Source organism: Prinia subflava, chromosome 2 (assembly GCF_021018805.1).
Source record: "Prinia subflava isolate CZ2003 ecotype Zambia chromosome 2, Cam_Psub_1.2, whole genome shotgun sequence".
NCBI classification, from domain to species: Eukaryota; Metazoa; Chordata; class Aves; order Passeriformes; family Cisticolidae; genus Prinia; species Prinia subflava.
Window position 1 is genome coordinate 73,743,183 of NC_086248.1, and position 16,008 is coordinate 73,759,190.

Genomic DNA, 16,008 nt, shown 5'->3' on the forward strand with positions numbered 1-16,008 from the left:
ATACCAAGCAGATGACACTTGGCTCTCTGCACTGTGCAGAACACTTTGGCCAACAGCATGACAAGGCCAAAGAATAGACAATTTTGCTGATCGCTTCCTATAATGTTGAATTGCTTGCTCCAATTCTTTACAAAAGGCAGAATAGGACCAAACATGTATTTGTGTGTGTGTGTATATACACAGGCATACATATAGAAAAGTCCATACAAAATAACCAGTTTGGATAATTTGCAGAGGGTGTAAGGAACCAGACTGTGGCCACAACTGCCTGATGAACTCTACTATTTTTATATCCTCTGTTATTTGTGCCCAGTCTCACCTGCAAGAAGGTGTCATTCAAGATTTATTTATTACTGAACTTGAAAACTGGCAGACCAAGAAGGCCAATCAGGCATGAGCCTCTTTTACCCAAAACATAGTACAAATAGGTTAGAGTGTTTTCATAGAAAAGGCACGTAAACAGTGAAGATGTACTATAAGGAAAGATCAACTGCAATGGGAAGGAGTATATTGGAGAAAAACCTGCAGTGGCCAGAGAGAGCCCAGTCACAGCTATGAGTCCCAAAAGATGCCAGTTTCCACGTCCTCTGGGCTCACTCCTAGCAGCAGTTTCAGCTAGCTCTTTGCTTTGCTTTCACCTCAACACTACACGTACTGTGAACCCATGACTATCTCACCAGTCACTCTACCAAACCAGCAGTGCTGTGTCTTCTGAGCTTTAGTGAGTCTGCCACCAGCCACAAAGATGCAAAAATTAATCTGTATCAGCCATTTAGTCTTGGTGTCAGATCTGGCTTTGTCATCTAGTAGGAAATACCCTGACTCTCCCATTGCCGTACACCTCTCCTGGTCTTGCAGCCATGAACATAAACACTGACACTTCATAAGAGAAGTACTTGATACTCATTTTGGAGTGGAGAAAATTGCTGCACTAGTTACAGACAAGCAGACATTTGAGCTCTGCTTTTTGCCATTTTCTCTTCAGAGTGAAATCAATTATCCATGCACAAATATTGCCTTATAATTTTATTGCAAATTAATGGAAGTCCATTATCAAGCAATGACAGAGCTTTTGCTCTGGGAGTCATTCAGCACCTGGAAAAGGGAAGCGTAAACAGAAGGGCAATTTACCAAATGAACACTTCTTTCAAAAAAACCTTTCCCTTTCTCTCAGAAATGTAATTTATGGAAACTTTCAAGGAGAAAACATGATGGAAAGATAAAACCTCCTGTTTAAAGTTCAGATTTGCAACTAAATCCACTTAGGCTGAAATCTATCAAAAAATTTGGCATGCATAGAAACTACCGTCCCAGGAGGACATGGTCTGAAATACAATCCCATTAAATACAGCGTAAAAAATAAGTTGTCCACTTTGTTTTGTCTTGCTCACCGGAATTTATGTAATAAATGCTGCAAAAGGAAACAGAATGGATACATGCAATGAAATTAATATCCCCTGTGCTTTCTACAGACTGAACCCCTCCTCATGTCTCACGGCCAAGAGAATCTCGTATGTTAGGCATATATTCCCTCTTGTCCACACCAGCCTGCTCTGAGCTCTCATGAGCGCTAATTCACGTTAATGAATGTCAAGCCATGCCATGCCATTAGACACTTTCTTTCTGCAGAACGCTTTTCTACCTTTCCATAGTTTGTGTCAAGACTTTTTCCCATTTGAGATTTCTCCCATTTGAGTTCTCATCTGCTGTGCAACTGAGTGGCAAATGCTGAAAAACCAAGCTCCCCTCCTCCGGTCCGGACTAAAGCCACGGGGGAGGGAAACACGGGCTTCCCCTCCTTTCAGCCCTTCCCGGAGGAGCCGGGGCAGACCGCGCTGCTCTTGCTCTCCCTCCCGTGGAGCATCCCCGAAGTGCCACGAAGTGGGGAGGTGACCTCCCTGTCCCCGAGGACGCGGCGCAAGTGGTGCCACCGCTCTGCCTTTGCAAGGGAAAGGACAGCGGGAGAAAAGGATAAATGTCTGCATAGACCCTCCCATCTCTGCTTTTTGTTCTGCGTCGCTTAAACCTTTGCTGGCTCTCTTCCAGAAATAAGCTATCCAACACACCAGAGATAATTTACTAAACAAATAAACCTATGGTTAACTCAAAGCCTGATTTAGTTTCTATGCTGACAATCTTTTTCATTTCTGCACCCTCTTGTGGGGACAAAGGTATCTTTACAATATGTGCTACCCTCGAGTACATCGTAGCACACTTATTTCAGGACCAGGTTTCACTTACTTGATTTCATTTCTTTTCTTCATTTCATTTCAGAAATTTTTACTTTAAAAACTGCCATTTGCCACAGTGATTTTTCACTCTAGAAGACCCATCAGCCCAACTAAGCCAACTGCTCCGTGGACCTGAGCAGTACTATACAGCACTATAGGTAAAAAAAGGTGATGCACAGTGATCACAGCATTAACTGTGAAATATAACTTTATAGAGCCTTTATGGGACCAGTTTCACTGACACCCCTTTGTCTGCACTAAGCAGCATCCATGTGGTGGCTACAGTGAATGAGAACTGATTAAAACACTGTGATTAAACAATAAATAATTCTTCACCTTCACAGACAAAGACAAATAAATTAACTGAGACAATGGAACCAGAGACCACTGGTAAGCTGTGTTCAACGTGTCCACGTGCTTCTAACAGAAAATCTCCTTTTAATTTTAAGACCATTAGGTTCACCTCACAGTCCCAAAGAGGAACCCAGTGTGTGTGGATGACTGTAGAAAATTAGGACAAAGACAAGTGCACTGAAACCCGCATAGCCCACATATAACAGCCTCGCTGAGAAGAGATTGTCACATTTTAGTATCACCATCTTTCTGACATGCTGTCAATGCCATATTTCTACCTTGTATTTTCAGAACAGCAGCCCCAAACCCTAGACTCCGCCATTTGCAGAAAGATGCCACTGTGAAGAACAGCATCTAGCAAAGAAAAATGTTTAGGAAGCGATTCTCTAGATGGCATGATTTAGGTCCCCAGCTCACACACTTTGAATTCTGTGATACTTCCAGACACACGGAAGTATTTAACAGCATTTCTGCACAAGTAGAAATGTTGCAGTTAAAATATGGTTAGAATGGTCTGCATGTCTACTAAAATGTCACCCACTCTTCTCCCCATCCTTCACAGTAGTAATGAGAGTCAATGGCAGGTTTTACTCAGACTAAATTCAACCATTCCTCCACTTTACTCCAGACAAGAGCAAGAAAAACATAATAGAACTGAGCCATTGTCTTCCCACCTGACATCCAGAACATCTGCAATCTGCAGGTTTTCTATGAACTGCAGCTTGCTACATGGGTCATAGTGGGTCCAACCTGAATACCAATAAATTATTCTTTATCTGTCACTACTTGCATTTCAAAAAATGTACTGACCTCTCCTGAGGCTTTGACACTGTTCACTCACTGATAGTACCTTGTTTTAATTCTGAAAAAAGGTCAGAATATTAGTAACTGCATGATAAAGGTAGCCCAAGTAAAAAGACTGTGAGCACTTTATAGCAGCAATTTTATTCTAAAAATCTGCAAAATACAGCATGAAGTCATGACTTAAAGAGCATTCCAAAGAAAAGGAGTTTTTCTTTATTTGCATGTGAGTACTCTTGAGGTGCTCTAGGACAGATTCAAAGATTTATAGCATATGTATGACAGCTAATTTGTATGCAGCTTAAAAATGAACACATAAAAGACAAGAAAGTATGTTATTACATCCTCAAAACAAATTTAAGGCAACACAAAAGAAAAAAAATATTTTTCCTCAGTGACTCAGAAGATGACAGAACAAGCAGCCGAAAGTAAATGAAGGAAAAAAAGCTAGGTTTTGGATAGGTATGATGTCAATCTCAGGCAAGTTTTCTAGCAACCCACTGAGCAAGCCAGGGAGAGAGCTGGAAAGGATCGCCTTCAGGAAATGTTTTCTCTTTCTGTCCCAACCAGAACTAGGTTGCATTCTCTATTAGCCTGGATTTTCGACAGCTGATGAAACATTTAGTGGTCATTTTTAAAAGGTAATAAATTAGAGAGGGGAAAAAATCTCTGAAGGGCAGTTACTAACTCATCAAAGTGATTTCTTCTGCAAGGACTGGCTAAAACTTCCATTCAGGAGACTGACTTCACAGGTTCGGTGGCAAGATGTGACACTGCATTGGCTTTGCTGCTTGACCACCACTGGTAATTTGGTAAAGTCATATAAAGCAACCCTCTGATACTAAGTGTTATCACCCCAATATAAAAATTAGTTCATATTCTTCTGGGTGGTTTTCACTTCTCCATAACCGAAGTTTGTATGCCACATGCACCACTGCACTCAGCAATGGCTGTAATTCAGACCAGTTCCCTATGTACAGGGGGAAGCTAGGCAAAGACTGAAAAACTGCAGAGAATAAATGCAGGCATTTATGCTACACCTTCTCTTCTCTGCTTATTTGCTTAAGTTTTATTTAACTAAATAAACTCCTCTAAGCTCATTTGCTTATGGACAATATCACTTAAATGTCACTATCCCTCCTTTTCTTTTGGCATAAATTATTCTGTGTGAGATTAGCATACTACAAATTTTTTTCTGAAGTATTTTCTCTTTCCTCCAGCACTGCACTGGAAAGTGTTTTATCTGCCACTGTAGATCATATTAAGGCAGTGATTAGCAATCAATAACCAGAAGTGGATAAAGAAATATCAACAGAAGCATATCCTGTAGGCCATTGAGACCAAATGACTGGCATCACCAGAATTTTGCTGTAGAAGACAGTGGAGGGGCAGAGGAGGCGGTATTCACAAAGTCAAAAATTACACTGATTATATTAATTTGGAAAAAAGCATTACAAAATTTTATTGTGAAATAAAATTTCACATGATGAATCCATAATGTCAACTCTTTTAAAATCTACCTCACAGCACAATACTAAATTAAACAGAAAATTAAGATGCATTTGGATTTTGATTCTAAAGAAAATGCAAAATTTTTGGAAATCCCCAAGTCTTTTGCAAGATGTAACTTCCTTTCACTCTGCAGATTGCCCAAGAATGTCTGAACTTGTTCACGTAAAAAAAATGTCACTCCTGAACCAAACTCGGACCTTCATTGCTGCTCAAAAATAGGTCTTTGATTCCAAGTCTTTCTTACTCAGTTTTTAATTTTTAGGCGCCTCTGCACTTCCTGGTCTCTGGCCTGACAGGAAATGAAGTACCAAAATACCATGAAAATGGCTGCGCCTGTGGTGAGGCTGGTCTGGCTGAAGAAATGGAAATAAGAGCAAAGTCCCGAGCAAGCCAGATCTTGAGAAGATCTGTAAGCCTGGTTTCCAGACCAACAGAGTTCAGATAGGTTTTGGATAGCAGCTAAACCTTTGGAGGATTTTCAAAATGAACTTGACCTTGAGGTTTGCCCACAGTCAAGAAATACAGCTGTTCCTAGAGGTATTCAGTAAGCAACAGGGGGCCAATGACAGCATCAAAAGTGGCCACAACATGCATGATCTACTTCTTTTTGTTTGCTCCGTCCTGCTCTTCCCTCCCCACTCCCATTCATTTCCACTCTTCAATCCTAATTTTAAAAATTTTATGTGCATGCAATCAACCAGCCATCTTCATTAATGTCTTACACATTATAAGGTGCAGCTTATGATGGCTACATGCACAAAAATTACTTCTGATTCCCAAACAAAAGTTTGCTTTCAGTATCAATTCCCACAGGTTTTGGTGTTGTTTCTTTAATAAGAACTGTCTTGAGAGTTTATTGCAAGGAAGCATTGTTGAAAGTGTTTTATTTTCAGAGCTGATGTACCCTTCGTTGTACCAATGCCCATTTGCAGTAACAATGTTGTTAGGATCTGGAGCCACTTACAGTTTTATTTATGGTCTTGGTTTTTCAGTCACAATTAGAGTAACTTTTCCAAATGTTTTGGCTTGCAGGCGCCATCCAAATGGGTCCTTAACTTGGAAAGCTTTGATTGTGTTTAGCTTCCCTTTACTGAACTACCTTAGTGGTACATCTTATATCGGTCAGTGTTGTGGAAGCTATCCAGCACACTAAATGCTACTGAATACTCACAAAGCATATGCCAAGGGAGAAAAAGAAAACAATTGTTCCCCGAAATATTCAGCTGCTGATGAAAGAAACTATTAACAGGCAGAGGTGTTCATTTCAAGACATAATTTCAAGCAAACTTTCTTCCTTTGTAAGATATATAGATCGTATTGAGAAAAGCACATGGTTCAGCAAGGCTTTGAAAGAATAAATAGTTTGTGGTATGTTGAAAGTCATCAAGATTTTAAAATAAGAAACACTTGTATCCTATTGTTTGTAGAAGTACATCCACACGCACAACACTGCAACTGAGATAAAAGCGAAGTTGATGGTTTCAAAAATGCAGTATAAACAATGACAAAGTGTGTTGGTAAGTGCAGTGATCGTAAAACTTACTTATTCGAGGAACAAAATGAGCTTTCCTCAAAGCACTGTGTTTCAAAACAAAAGTACCTATATCCTCACAATATGCCTGATTTCCCTAGTACAAGAAGTCAACAAGGCTCAGCTCTCCTCAGTTTCATACATCCAGAAAGAATGGGAGCATTTCACAGAGCAGAATAAAAATACAGCATTGCAAAAACATTCCAATAGTGTGTTACAAAAATTGCAGAGTGCTACCTGGTTTTCTATAAACAAGGTAAAAGGAGAAGGCTACTTAAGATATTTTGTGGAATGTAAGAATGTTTTACATTAGTATTTGACACAAGGGGAGAAAAAACTAGGAGCAGCCAAACTGGCTACAATCCCTCCAGATCTCATGGGTTCTTATGAGACAGCTCTCAGCCTACCTTTTCATAATGAAAGCCATTGTTCTGTTGCCAGTATTTGTTCATTTGAAATAACAATAAATGCAATACTAAAGAACATTCTCCTCCTGCATGCATCCCTGAGGCTCAGTTAGCAATTAATAATTGGAATATTACATTTCCCCTCACTTTATCTATTATGGCAACATGGCCCTACTCAGGAGACCAGAGTCCAGGAGCAACCTTAGCAAAGAGTAATTTTGGTGACAAGAAGCCAAGACTGCTACAAACTCAAAGTAACTTTGGACTATCTCTAACCTAGTGAATGCACAGAAACTCGAAAGTCACTCTTGGCAAACCTGCAGTCACACGAGACAATCAGAAATCTCTGAGACATCATTTGTGTGAAAATGATGTGATTTATTGCTACTGCACCACTGCAAAGCTTCCAACATCTGAAAATCACATACTCACCTTGACTATAGACATGGGCGATTGTTGTAGGTATTTTTGCCCAAGTGAAATGCAAAAATATTATTCTTAATTAAATGGAGAAACATGTCTGTTAACCACTGAAAGTCTTTTCTGAAAGTAGTACTTGATCCATTCCGTAAGTTAGTGAGGACATAAAACAGCCCAGAGATCTGTTTATACAGATAAAAATCTTAAAGACAGATGTTGATATCCTCCCTCCCTGCCATGTCATCACCCAGTTTGTTGCTTAGAACCCAGGCAAGGAAGAAACCTCTGATCCACGTGTTATCTTTTGGAAAATGGTAGAGTGGCTTTTGCTAGAGGGAACTATAATTTTATTATCATGTCCCTGCCAAGGTTCATCTTCTGTCTGATTTACCACTGCAGTAAAGGAGACTGTGCCCTTGATATTGCCACCACCTGGCAAGATGAGTACATCTGTGACAGTATTGACATCAGGGAAGTGCATTCCCTCTCCATCGTTCCATAGTTTTCATAAAACCTCAGATCCTCAACAGTGAAACATGCCCTGTTCCCATGACCTCTGATTTTTTTTGAAAATTTCAGCCTTTATCTGTTATTCTTCAAACCACAAATAAAAATAAAATCTCTATCTGACGTGTAGAAAAGAATGGTCATTCTCAGTCTCCACACAGTGGCACAGCAGGTAAAAAACCAGCCATAGATTTTCTTGGTCTTTCTACACAAGTTGGGTTTGTTGTCCTTGTAATTGTGCAGATACTATCCATGAATATTTGAGAAAGGTACATGTGGAAAGGGGTTACATATTCGGTGAGCTACAAGCAAAATGACTACAGGAGTTAAGAACGATTAAGCAGTGTGGTATTTGTAGCTGTAACAGCATTGGGTTTTTATTGTTTAAATAGGTAAGTACAGAAACAATAGAAATAAACTTGCCTCACTTAAAGTTCAGCCTTGTGGGAAGATGTAGAGAGTATATGTGTATCTGTGTGTGTGTGTGTGTTATTTTGTTCCTATGGTGTCTGCCTGTCCATTACTTGTTTAAGGAAGGATTTCCAATGTTGTCTAGTATTTGTATGAGTGAGCCCTTTCCATAAGGGAACTAGCATGAGCTCACTACCTACAGTCCTCTATTAACAAGGCTAGCTACACCTACCAAAACGTTCAAGTTTCATTTTGGTCTGAAAGCTTAACGTCTTTGAAACCATTACCTTTTTGGTAGCAGAGGCAGAGGGTGGGAATTCCACCAGGATTGTCTTTTCTGCTTATGGTTCATAAAGATGCAGATTACTATAAGGTACAGAAATGAGTAATGTACACTCTGAATTGGTGAAAGAAGGAACAGAGGGACTTCTAACATCACTCAGATGAGAGTGAAGTCAAATACATTTGCATGAGTCTATGACATTTAATTTTTAAGGAGTTTGCCAAAGTGCCCTTGGCCAGATTTTTTTCCTATTTTGAGGCAGACAACCCCTCACAGAATGACAAGTATATTCTGCAGTAATTTATATCCATATTTTAAATGGCTTTAACATCATTTGGGTTATGTATCATTCAAAGATATTATAACAGTCACAATCACTCTTACTTTACATTTGGACAAATTAAGGTTTGGTAGCATTTCCAGTTTACATTCACACTAATATTTAAGTCTTTTTGAGTACAGGAAAAAAGAATATTACATGTCCTACCTTGTAAATTATGTTTATACATTTGTTACACTGAACTTGAAAGTAAATTGCAATGTTAATCTGTTTACTAGGATAGTGTGTATCACCTGACAGTCTAAGGGAGCTTCGAATGAGGGTCTTAAATGTAAAATATGAGAATCACTTGACTTTATTTGTCCCACACTTTAAAATGCCACACACAATAAAATTCATGGAGGAAACTCATTCCTTTAAGGTTTTCAATTAGCAGCTTCTAATCTACAAATCATTTAAGAAAAAAAAAAAAAAAAAAAAAAAAAAAAAAAAAAAAAAAAAAAAAAAAGTCAAACTTGGACAACAAGGCAAAACTTTTCCTGAAGAATTTCAGGTATGAACAGCTCAGCCATCCCCCACTGCCATTTCACCTTGAGCTGTCCCTCTAGCACCTTACTCAAGAGGGAAAAAAAAAAAAAAGAAAAAACCCAACTCTCAGGATTTTACAGAAATGTTATGAAAAACTTAAAAAAAACAGGGTCTATTTCACTTTGCAGCTGCCTGTAACTTTACCATAATAAACTCTAAGCGCACAGCCTTCACCAAAAACACTTAAAAACAGCTTGAAAGAGGTATTCGCTGCCCGTTATGTTTACTCAAGCACTTGTTTAAAAACACATTTAAGGAAAATGTTTTTATTTCTACAGATTGCATTAATTACAGCTTTGCAAACACTGCAAGCTCTACAAGAAGACTGAACTGAGCTATTAGCTGCAAACCTCAGGTCTTGGCTAGAAAAGTGGTTACGGCTTATTTAGTAAGCCTAATGAATTGGTTCACCCATCTCTGCGCGGAGTTCCATGTATAGCACCACGGAGGCTGGAATAGCCAGAAAGGCTTGTTTCATGTCGCTTTATAATTAAAATAAAGTAATATCGGTCAGCCCGAGTCGGTCCAAAAGCAGACCTCACTGCAGCACTATTCCTCTTCGGGCAAATAAAAGCATTAACACGGACATTAACGCCGGACCGCAGCTCTGCGGGGACCCGCAGTAAACCTGCACTTGGCAGCCGCGGGCCGCGCTCTGCCCGCCGGCGCTCGGCGCTGCCGCCGCTGCCCGGGCCCGCCGCGCCGCAGCTGCCCCGGGCCGGGGCTCCCGCCGGGCCGGGCCGGGGCGGGCCGGGCCGGGCGCGGCGCTCGGCCCGGCAGCCGCGGGCGCCCCTCGCCGCCCGGGGCCGCATCGCCCGCTCAGGTGCGCCCGGACCGGCCCGGACGGCGCCCGGCGCCAGCGGCGGGGTGGCCTTACCGTGAGGGCGGAGAGCTTCTGTGCCGGCACGGCGGGGAGCAGCTCCGGCAGCAGCAGCAGCAGCGGCACCCACATCCTGAGGCTGCGGGCAGCGGAGGACGGGGACTCTCCCTGGGATGCCGCTCGCCCCCCTCGACGCCTGCTTTGGCTCCTTCTCAGTCGCTCCAGCTGGGAGGTCCCAGCCCAGGTCCTTAGTTTTCTTTTTCCCCACCCCAGTCCTTAAAATTTGGGGACGGCAGTAAAGCTGAGAGCCGGCACTTTCTCCCTTTCTCTGTGTCCCTCCCTCGCTCCTCAGGAGTCAGCCCCGGCTAGGAGATGCTCCTCCAGCCTCTCCTCTCCCGGCGCCCTCCCACTGCCGGGAGAATCTGCCGGACGCCGCCGCCTCCCCCGGAGCGCCGCGCCTGCCTCCGCCTCGGGCGGGTGCTGCCTGGCCCTGGGGGTCCCTCTCTCCCTTCCAGCCCCGAGCCCTCTGTGGCAGGGGAGCGGAGGAAACGCGTGGGACGGGAAGGCAGGACCCGCCACCGGGAGCACGCGGGAAGGCACAGCCGCGGCTGCCGAGCCCGGCGGTGTGCGACCTCTCCGAGCCGCTCTGCCCCTTTTCCTCTTATCCTTCCCCCTCCCCAGCCCGGCCTCCGCTTTCTCCTCCCAGACCCACAGATCCTCGCCGATTAACCCTCCCCGGTGCTCCCGGGGGACGCCGCTCGCTTCCCCCGCAGGGTTTATTCCTCCCCCACGCCCCCGCCCCACGCTGAACCAACATGTACAAGCACCGGCAGCCCCTGGCGGGGGGGGAGCTGGTCCTGGCCCCCGCCCCGGTGAGCCCCGACCTCCTGCCGGAGCGCCCCGGCCCCGCCGGGCACCGCACGGGGCGGGAGCCAGGCCCGTGGCATCCAAGTTTGTGGGCTGGGACCAGGGCCAGGCGGCAGCTCCCCGTGGGGCAGGCGGGCGGCGCTGGGGCTGCCAGGCGCTCCGGCACGGCTGGCCCGGGCCGGGATACCCCGGGCCGGGATACCCCGGTGAGGTGCGGGGGCTGCGGGGCCGCCACTACGCGTGCACTTAATGCCAGGTGAAACCTTCCACCCCAGAGCTTAGCGCTTTTCGTGCTCAGCTCTTAGGAGCCAAATGGAGGTATGTTTACATTTCCTTACTGAGAAGGATCTCCTCGTCCCTGCTGCCTGAAAGAAACCCTTTCACTACAGTGTTGTCACTGGAGTTGCCCGCTCCTGCCGGGGACCCACAGCTCACTGCCAGCCTGCAGAGATCCCCACAGTTAAGCTGTACTACCAGGGACACTGAAGCTGACAGGGCTTGCTTTACTCTGCGTGTGTGCATGTTGGTGGAAGAGGACACAAAAGGGCTTTAGGAAGGCTGCAAAGTGGCATACTCCCAGCACACAAGTGACAATTTCTTCAAGCATTAAATCTGACATCCAGGCTTTGTCACACATGGCTCAGTGAGGGGCTCAGGGTAGAGCATGCTCTCTAGAGCAGTGGCTCCCTTCATGGTGAACCAAGGTGGAGAGAAGTAGGTACTGATTACGGAGAGATTTGGGTGCCCGACTTGAGACACCTCCTGCTGACTTTTTCAGATCCTACAGTGTTCAATGGATGTAACCAGCGAAGTAGTCCCAGCATTGCCAGGTCTCAGTGAGCACCCACAGTCACAAGAATTTGAAAAGCTCCATTTTCAAACAGTTTTGTTTTATATGATGCAATTTTTAACAAAGTATTTGCACACATCTGTGTGTAAATGGCCTGTAATATCTCCTGTGCTTTTTAAATGAGGGAAAAGAAAACAATGCTATTATATTCTATTGCCCACGTTGGAGCATGTTTGAGGCCCTTCACTGCACCAGACCTCTACTGCTCTCAAACTAGCAGCATCTCTCACAGTGATAGCAGTTGCCAGTTGCTGCATTAGGCACTGCAGTACCTTTTGCCAGCCTGGGCTTCATAGCCCTTTCCTCTCAGCTGGGTGAAACTTGGCAATGTTGATGTGTCTGTCAGAGCCAAAAGGAATTTTTTTTTCTTGTGACCATGACTAGCCTCTTTCATACCACAAAGTTATTCACAACAGGTACAAAGTCCTGTTTTCCCCATCTTTCTAGAACTCTTCCATGTTCTGCAGTCTACCCCAGTTTATTTCCCAGTTTAGGTCCATGTCACCTTCATCACAAGCCCATGCCAGCTTTCCCTTCTCTTTTCCCTTGCTCTTTGTATCCTGCAAACCCCTCAGCTCCTTCACCTTCAGGTCTGCAGTATGCACTGCTGGCATGTAGCTGGGCAAAGGCAATTCATGGACAACAGTCCCTTTGCTCTTGGTTTGTCTGTCAGGACTTGCTGAATGACACAGCAGTTTGGATTTGACATTGCAGAAAAAAATACATTCTCAGAATTGATGAGAAATATATCTAATAAAAACAAACTGCAGTCACACAACATGGAAATAACTGTTCAGCGTTTGTTTGCATGTCTGTAAGTGCCTGTGTGTTCTCTAGGTATAGCAAGAACTGCTTGCTTGAGTTTTAATATTATATCCCATTTTTTTCAAACTTTAAAAATAAATCAGGTGTTTGGTATATCTCAAATGAGGCTGCAGAATGCATTTCCTTCTTCGGAAGCTGCAAACTTGAGAAGCGGTGTGAGCAGACAATCTGCTTGCTAATTCTGTGAATAAGGTTGCCAGAAATTCATAGGCAAAAAAGAATCTTTCTCAGCATTGCATTATCCTCTGCCAAACAACACCTGATCTTGATAAGCAGACTCCTGAATGCTTACAACCCCCACCAAGTAACTCAGCTTGGATCTAGCAGTCCATCCCTGTCACTACAGTGCTATATTGCAGACTAAGAGGATTTACTTTCTGTAGTCTAGTCAAGAGCTTCTTTTCTCCCAATTAGAATTTCCAAGATCTTTATTGGAACCATCCTGTTGAATTTAATGCAGGATGGGCAACCATCCACAGGATTCTAGAGCAGCCTGCACAATTCTATAGCAGCAAGATAAATCCCTTTTGCTTTTTCTGACCCAATTAGAAGCATGAAATGAAAACACTCGTTAAATTCTGTTGTATGTTTCCTGTACATTTGGATCCACTGCTGTTGAACTATATAGGATCCTCTGTGAGGTTCCCTCATCTGAGCAACACAAGCTGTGTTCCTCAACAGCTCTCAAAAGACTCGGGGGAGGAGAGGAGTACGTGGGTCTCATTATGCAAAGAGAAGTGTAGGATCTCAGGAGACAAGCAGAGATCTAGTGTGGGCATGGTCCTGGTATTAAGTGGCAACTGACTCCAGCATGACTAGAAACATGTCTAGTTGTGGGGGCTGAGGGCTGAGCTCGGGATAAAGCCACCACTGACAAACTACAACAAGTAATGTAAAACAAAGTTTTCCTTCAGTGGCATCTGTGCAGAGGGGTTGGCTCACAGTGTATTGTGAACAGACCTATAAGTCCTTCTGAAAAGCTGTCTCCTTTTTAAATGGGACATCAACATCTGTAAGGAGTATTGCTGTGACTCTCTCAAAATCTTTCCCTGGCTATAGCAAGGAAAAACTTTTCTTTCCATTTTTATAGCCTCTGTCTAATCAGACTGGAAGTTTCTGGAGACAGGTAGGCTTCTTGCCTCATGGTGCTGGGAGCTCTGCCTGTTAAAACCACTCTGTCTTTTATATTATACAATGCTACATTCAGTTGCTTAAACCTTGGTAGGTTTTTATCACTTGGTGTCATATTTTCCTCTAAAAATACGTACTTTAGGCTGAATTATCTTCTGGGATGGAAAAAAAAGAAAAGAAATTTTAAATGGCATTTTCAATTTCTTTTGAGGAAAAAAAAAAAGCTGGGGAAATGACAGTACAGAATATAATGGGCACACAGCAAAGAAAAGTGTATTTGCTCCTTTCTGCCCTCCATGACTGTCCAAGGAAAGTCAGAACAAATCTTCAGTGCCAGGTGAGACAACATAACTCATGACGCAGGAATATCTACCCAGCAGGCCTTAAAGAGGGTGCAGATCTGCAGTTAGATTCCTGCAGCCAGTTTTTGAGTGATCCTGAGGACATATGCAGAGGAGCTTCTGGTGGGAAAGTGGTATTATCAGCATGCAGTGGTCTGTGCAAAAATTGTTACATATGACCAAGCGAAATTTTGCTTTGCAATGGGTAGCACTGACTTTTAATCTGCTGAGAGTCATCTTACCAAGTTTTTTTCAGAAAGAGTAAAAAAGTGACAAATAATGCAAAAAGTTCATTTAAATCTTAAAGAAAAAAAAAAAAAGAAAGAAACCCCACATTTGTGGGGAAATGCCCAGTTTTCTTCATGTTTTGGATTTTCTTTAGCTGTTTTTGCCCAGCTGGTAAGTACAGGTACATTCTCATAGACATAGGTGCTAACAGTAAAACAGCAGGTTAACATGGCAATGGACATGACTACCTCTCAGCTTTTAATCAGTTCTTTCCTTTACAATTTATTCAGTATTTCAGAAGCTGTGATTTTCATGTATTTCCCATTGCCTACCAAAAGCCAGTAGTTCCACCTTCTGCCACCAGTTTGTTTTTACTTATGCTGACTACTAAACTAATTAACAACCATACATTTTGGAGAATGTGTTTGTAAGGGCCAAGATTTCCTCAAAACCATTGCAAATCCTGTAGAGTAATGTCAAGAACTCATTTGGGCATGTGTTGCTTTACCACTTTAGAGAGAAGACAATATTATTTTTTTGTTTTAAACTGAGGCAAAAAGCAGCAAGTTTTATGGGTCTTGGCAGGCTGGTCTTTGTTGCTAGCATTTCTCCTTAAGCTGAGTTAGTGGTGAGCTGCTGGCTCACCATGTCTCTGGAGCACACTGAGGTACAGTGCAAAGAGTGGAGCAAAGAGACAAATTTATAGCAAGAATTAAGTGGAGAGACGTCGTGAACAATTGAATAAGGGGCTGTCAGCTTAGACAAACAAACTATTAAGGCTTTTTTTGTTGTAGGGCTGACATTAGACCAAAAGTTCATTTCTCAAACCTGCAGAAAATCTTTCTTTCTCATTGTGGTTTTAAACCTCTGACAGGCTTCATAAACATTAATCCATAAGGTGTTTAAAAATTTGTGTGTCAGCAAAGACTTGTGCAGGTTCTGTGGCTTGTATTTATTTCTATGGAGTGACTATGGCATAAGAAAGAAAGAATCTTGCTCATGAAATGTAAACACAGGCCCACTTGAGAGACAGAGAAAGAATTACACTAAGTATTTAGTAAATGGTTTCCACTGGGAGAGCAAAGTATTTTGCATTGGAAGAGACACAGAAAAAAAAGGGGAAAGAAAATCCAGTAGTTTCATAACTATTTTTCTAAGAAAGAATGTGAAACAGTATCTGTAACTGGCACCTTATAACCCTTAGGTCATTTGGCCTTTCCTGAGCTCACAAGAGTCAATCAGAAGTTCTTCAGGGAAACAAAATGTACATGTGTTTGTGCCAGTACACACCAACTTTTAAAAAGCTATGCTTTTCACAGTGGGAACACATCAATTGCAATAATGTCCTTGTCAGGAAAGATTCCTTGGGCCCCCAGCAAGTGCTTCCACTGACAAGCAGACAGAACTTTGCCCCTCAGCCAAAAGGCTGCTGCTTGAGATGTCTGGCCATAGAGGACACCCTTCTTCAAGCTCCTGTGTTGCCTGAATGACACCCAGCTCTCCCACATCCCATCCTAACCATCAGTTGATCAAACTGTTCTGGAGCAGCTCTGACAGATGAGCTCAGAAGGACAGAAGGACCTTTTGGCAGTCAGCAGAGCCAGGACTGGGGACACTTTTC

The 16,008-nt window shown here is 43.1% G+C and overlaps 1 protein-coding gene across 4 annotated transcripts in view; it reads right to left on the reverse strand.

The window, feature by feature from the left end:
* The window catches only part of SMOC2 (SPARC related modular calcium binding 2), a 139,287-nt gene extending 128,507 nt beyond the window's left edge, over positions 1–10,780 (reverse strand). The window contains exon 1 of one of the 4 annotated variants that reach the window (XM_063390566.1): positions 10,203–10,780. In XM_063390566.1, coding sequence (XP_063246636.1) covers positions 10,203–10,277 — 75 coding nt within the window. In that variant the 5' untranslated portion in view covers positions 10,278–10,780. The remainder of the gene's footprint in view (positions 1–10,202) is intronic. The other 3 variants (XM_063390565.1, XM_063390568.1, XM_063390567.1) reach the window with 3 other exon arrangements.
* Between the last annotated feature and the right edge of the window lie 5,228 nt (positions 10,781–16,008).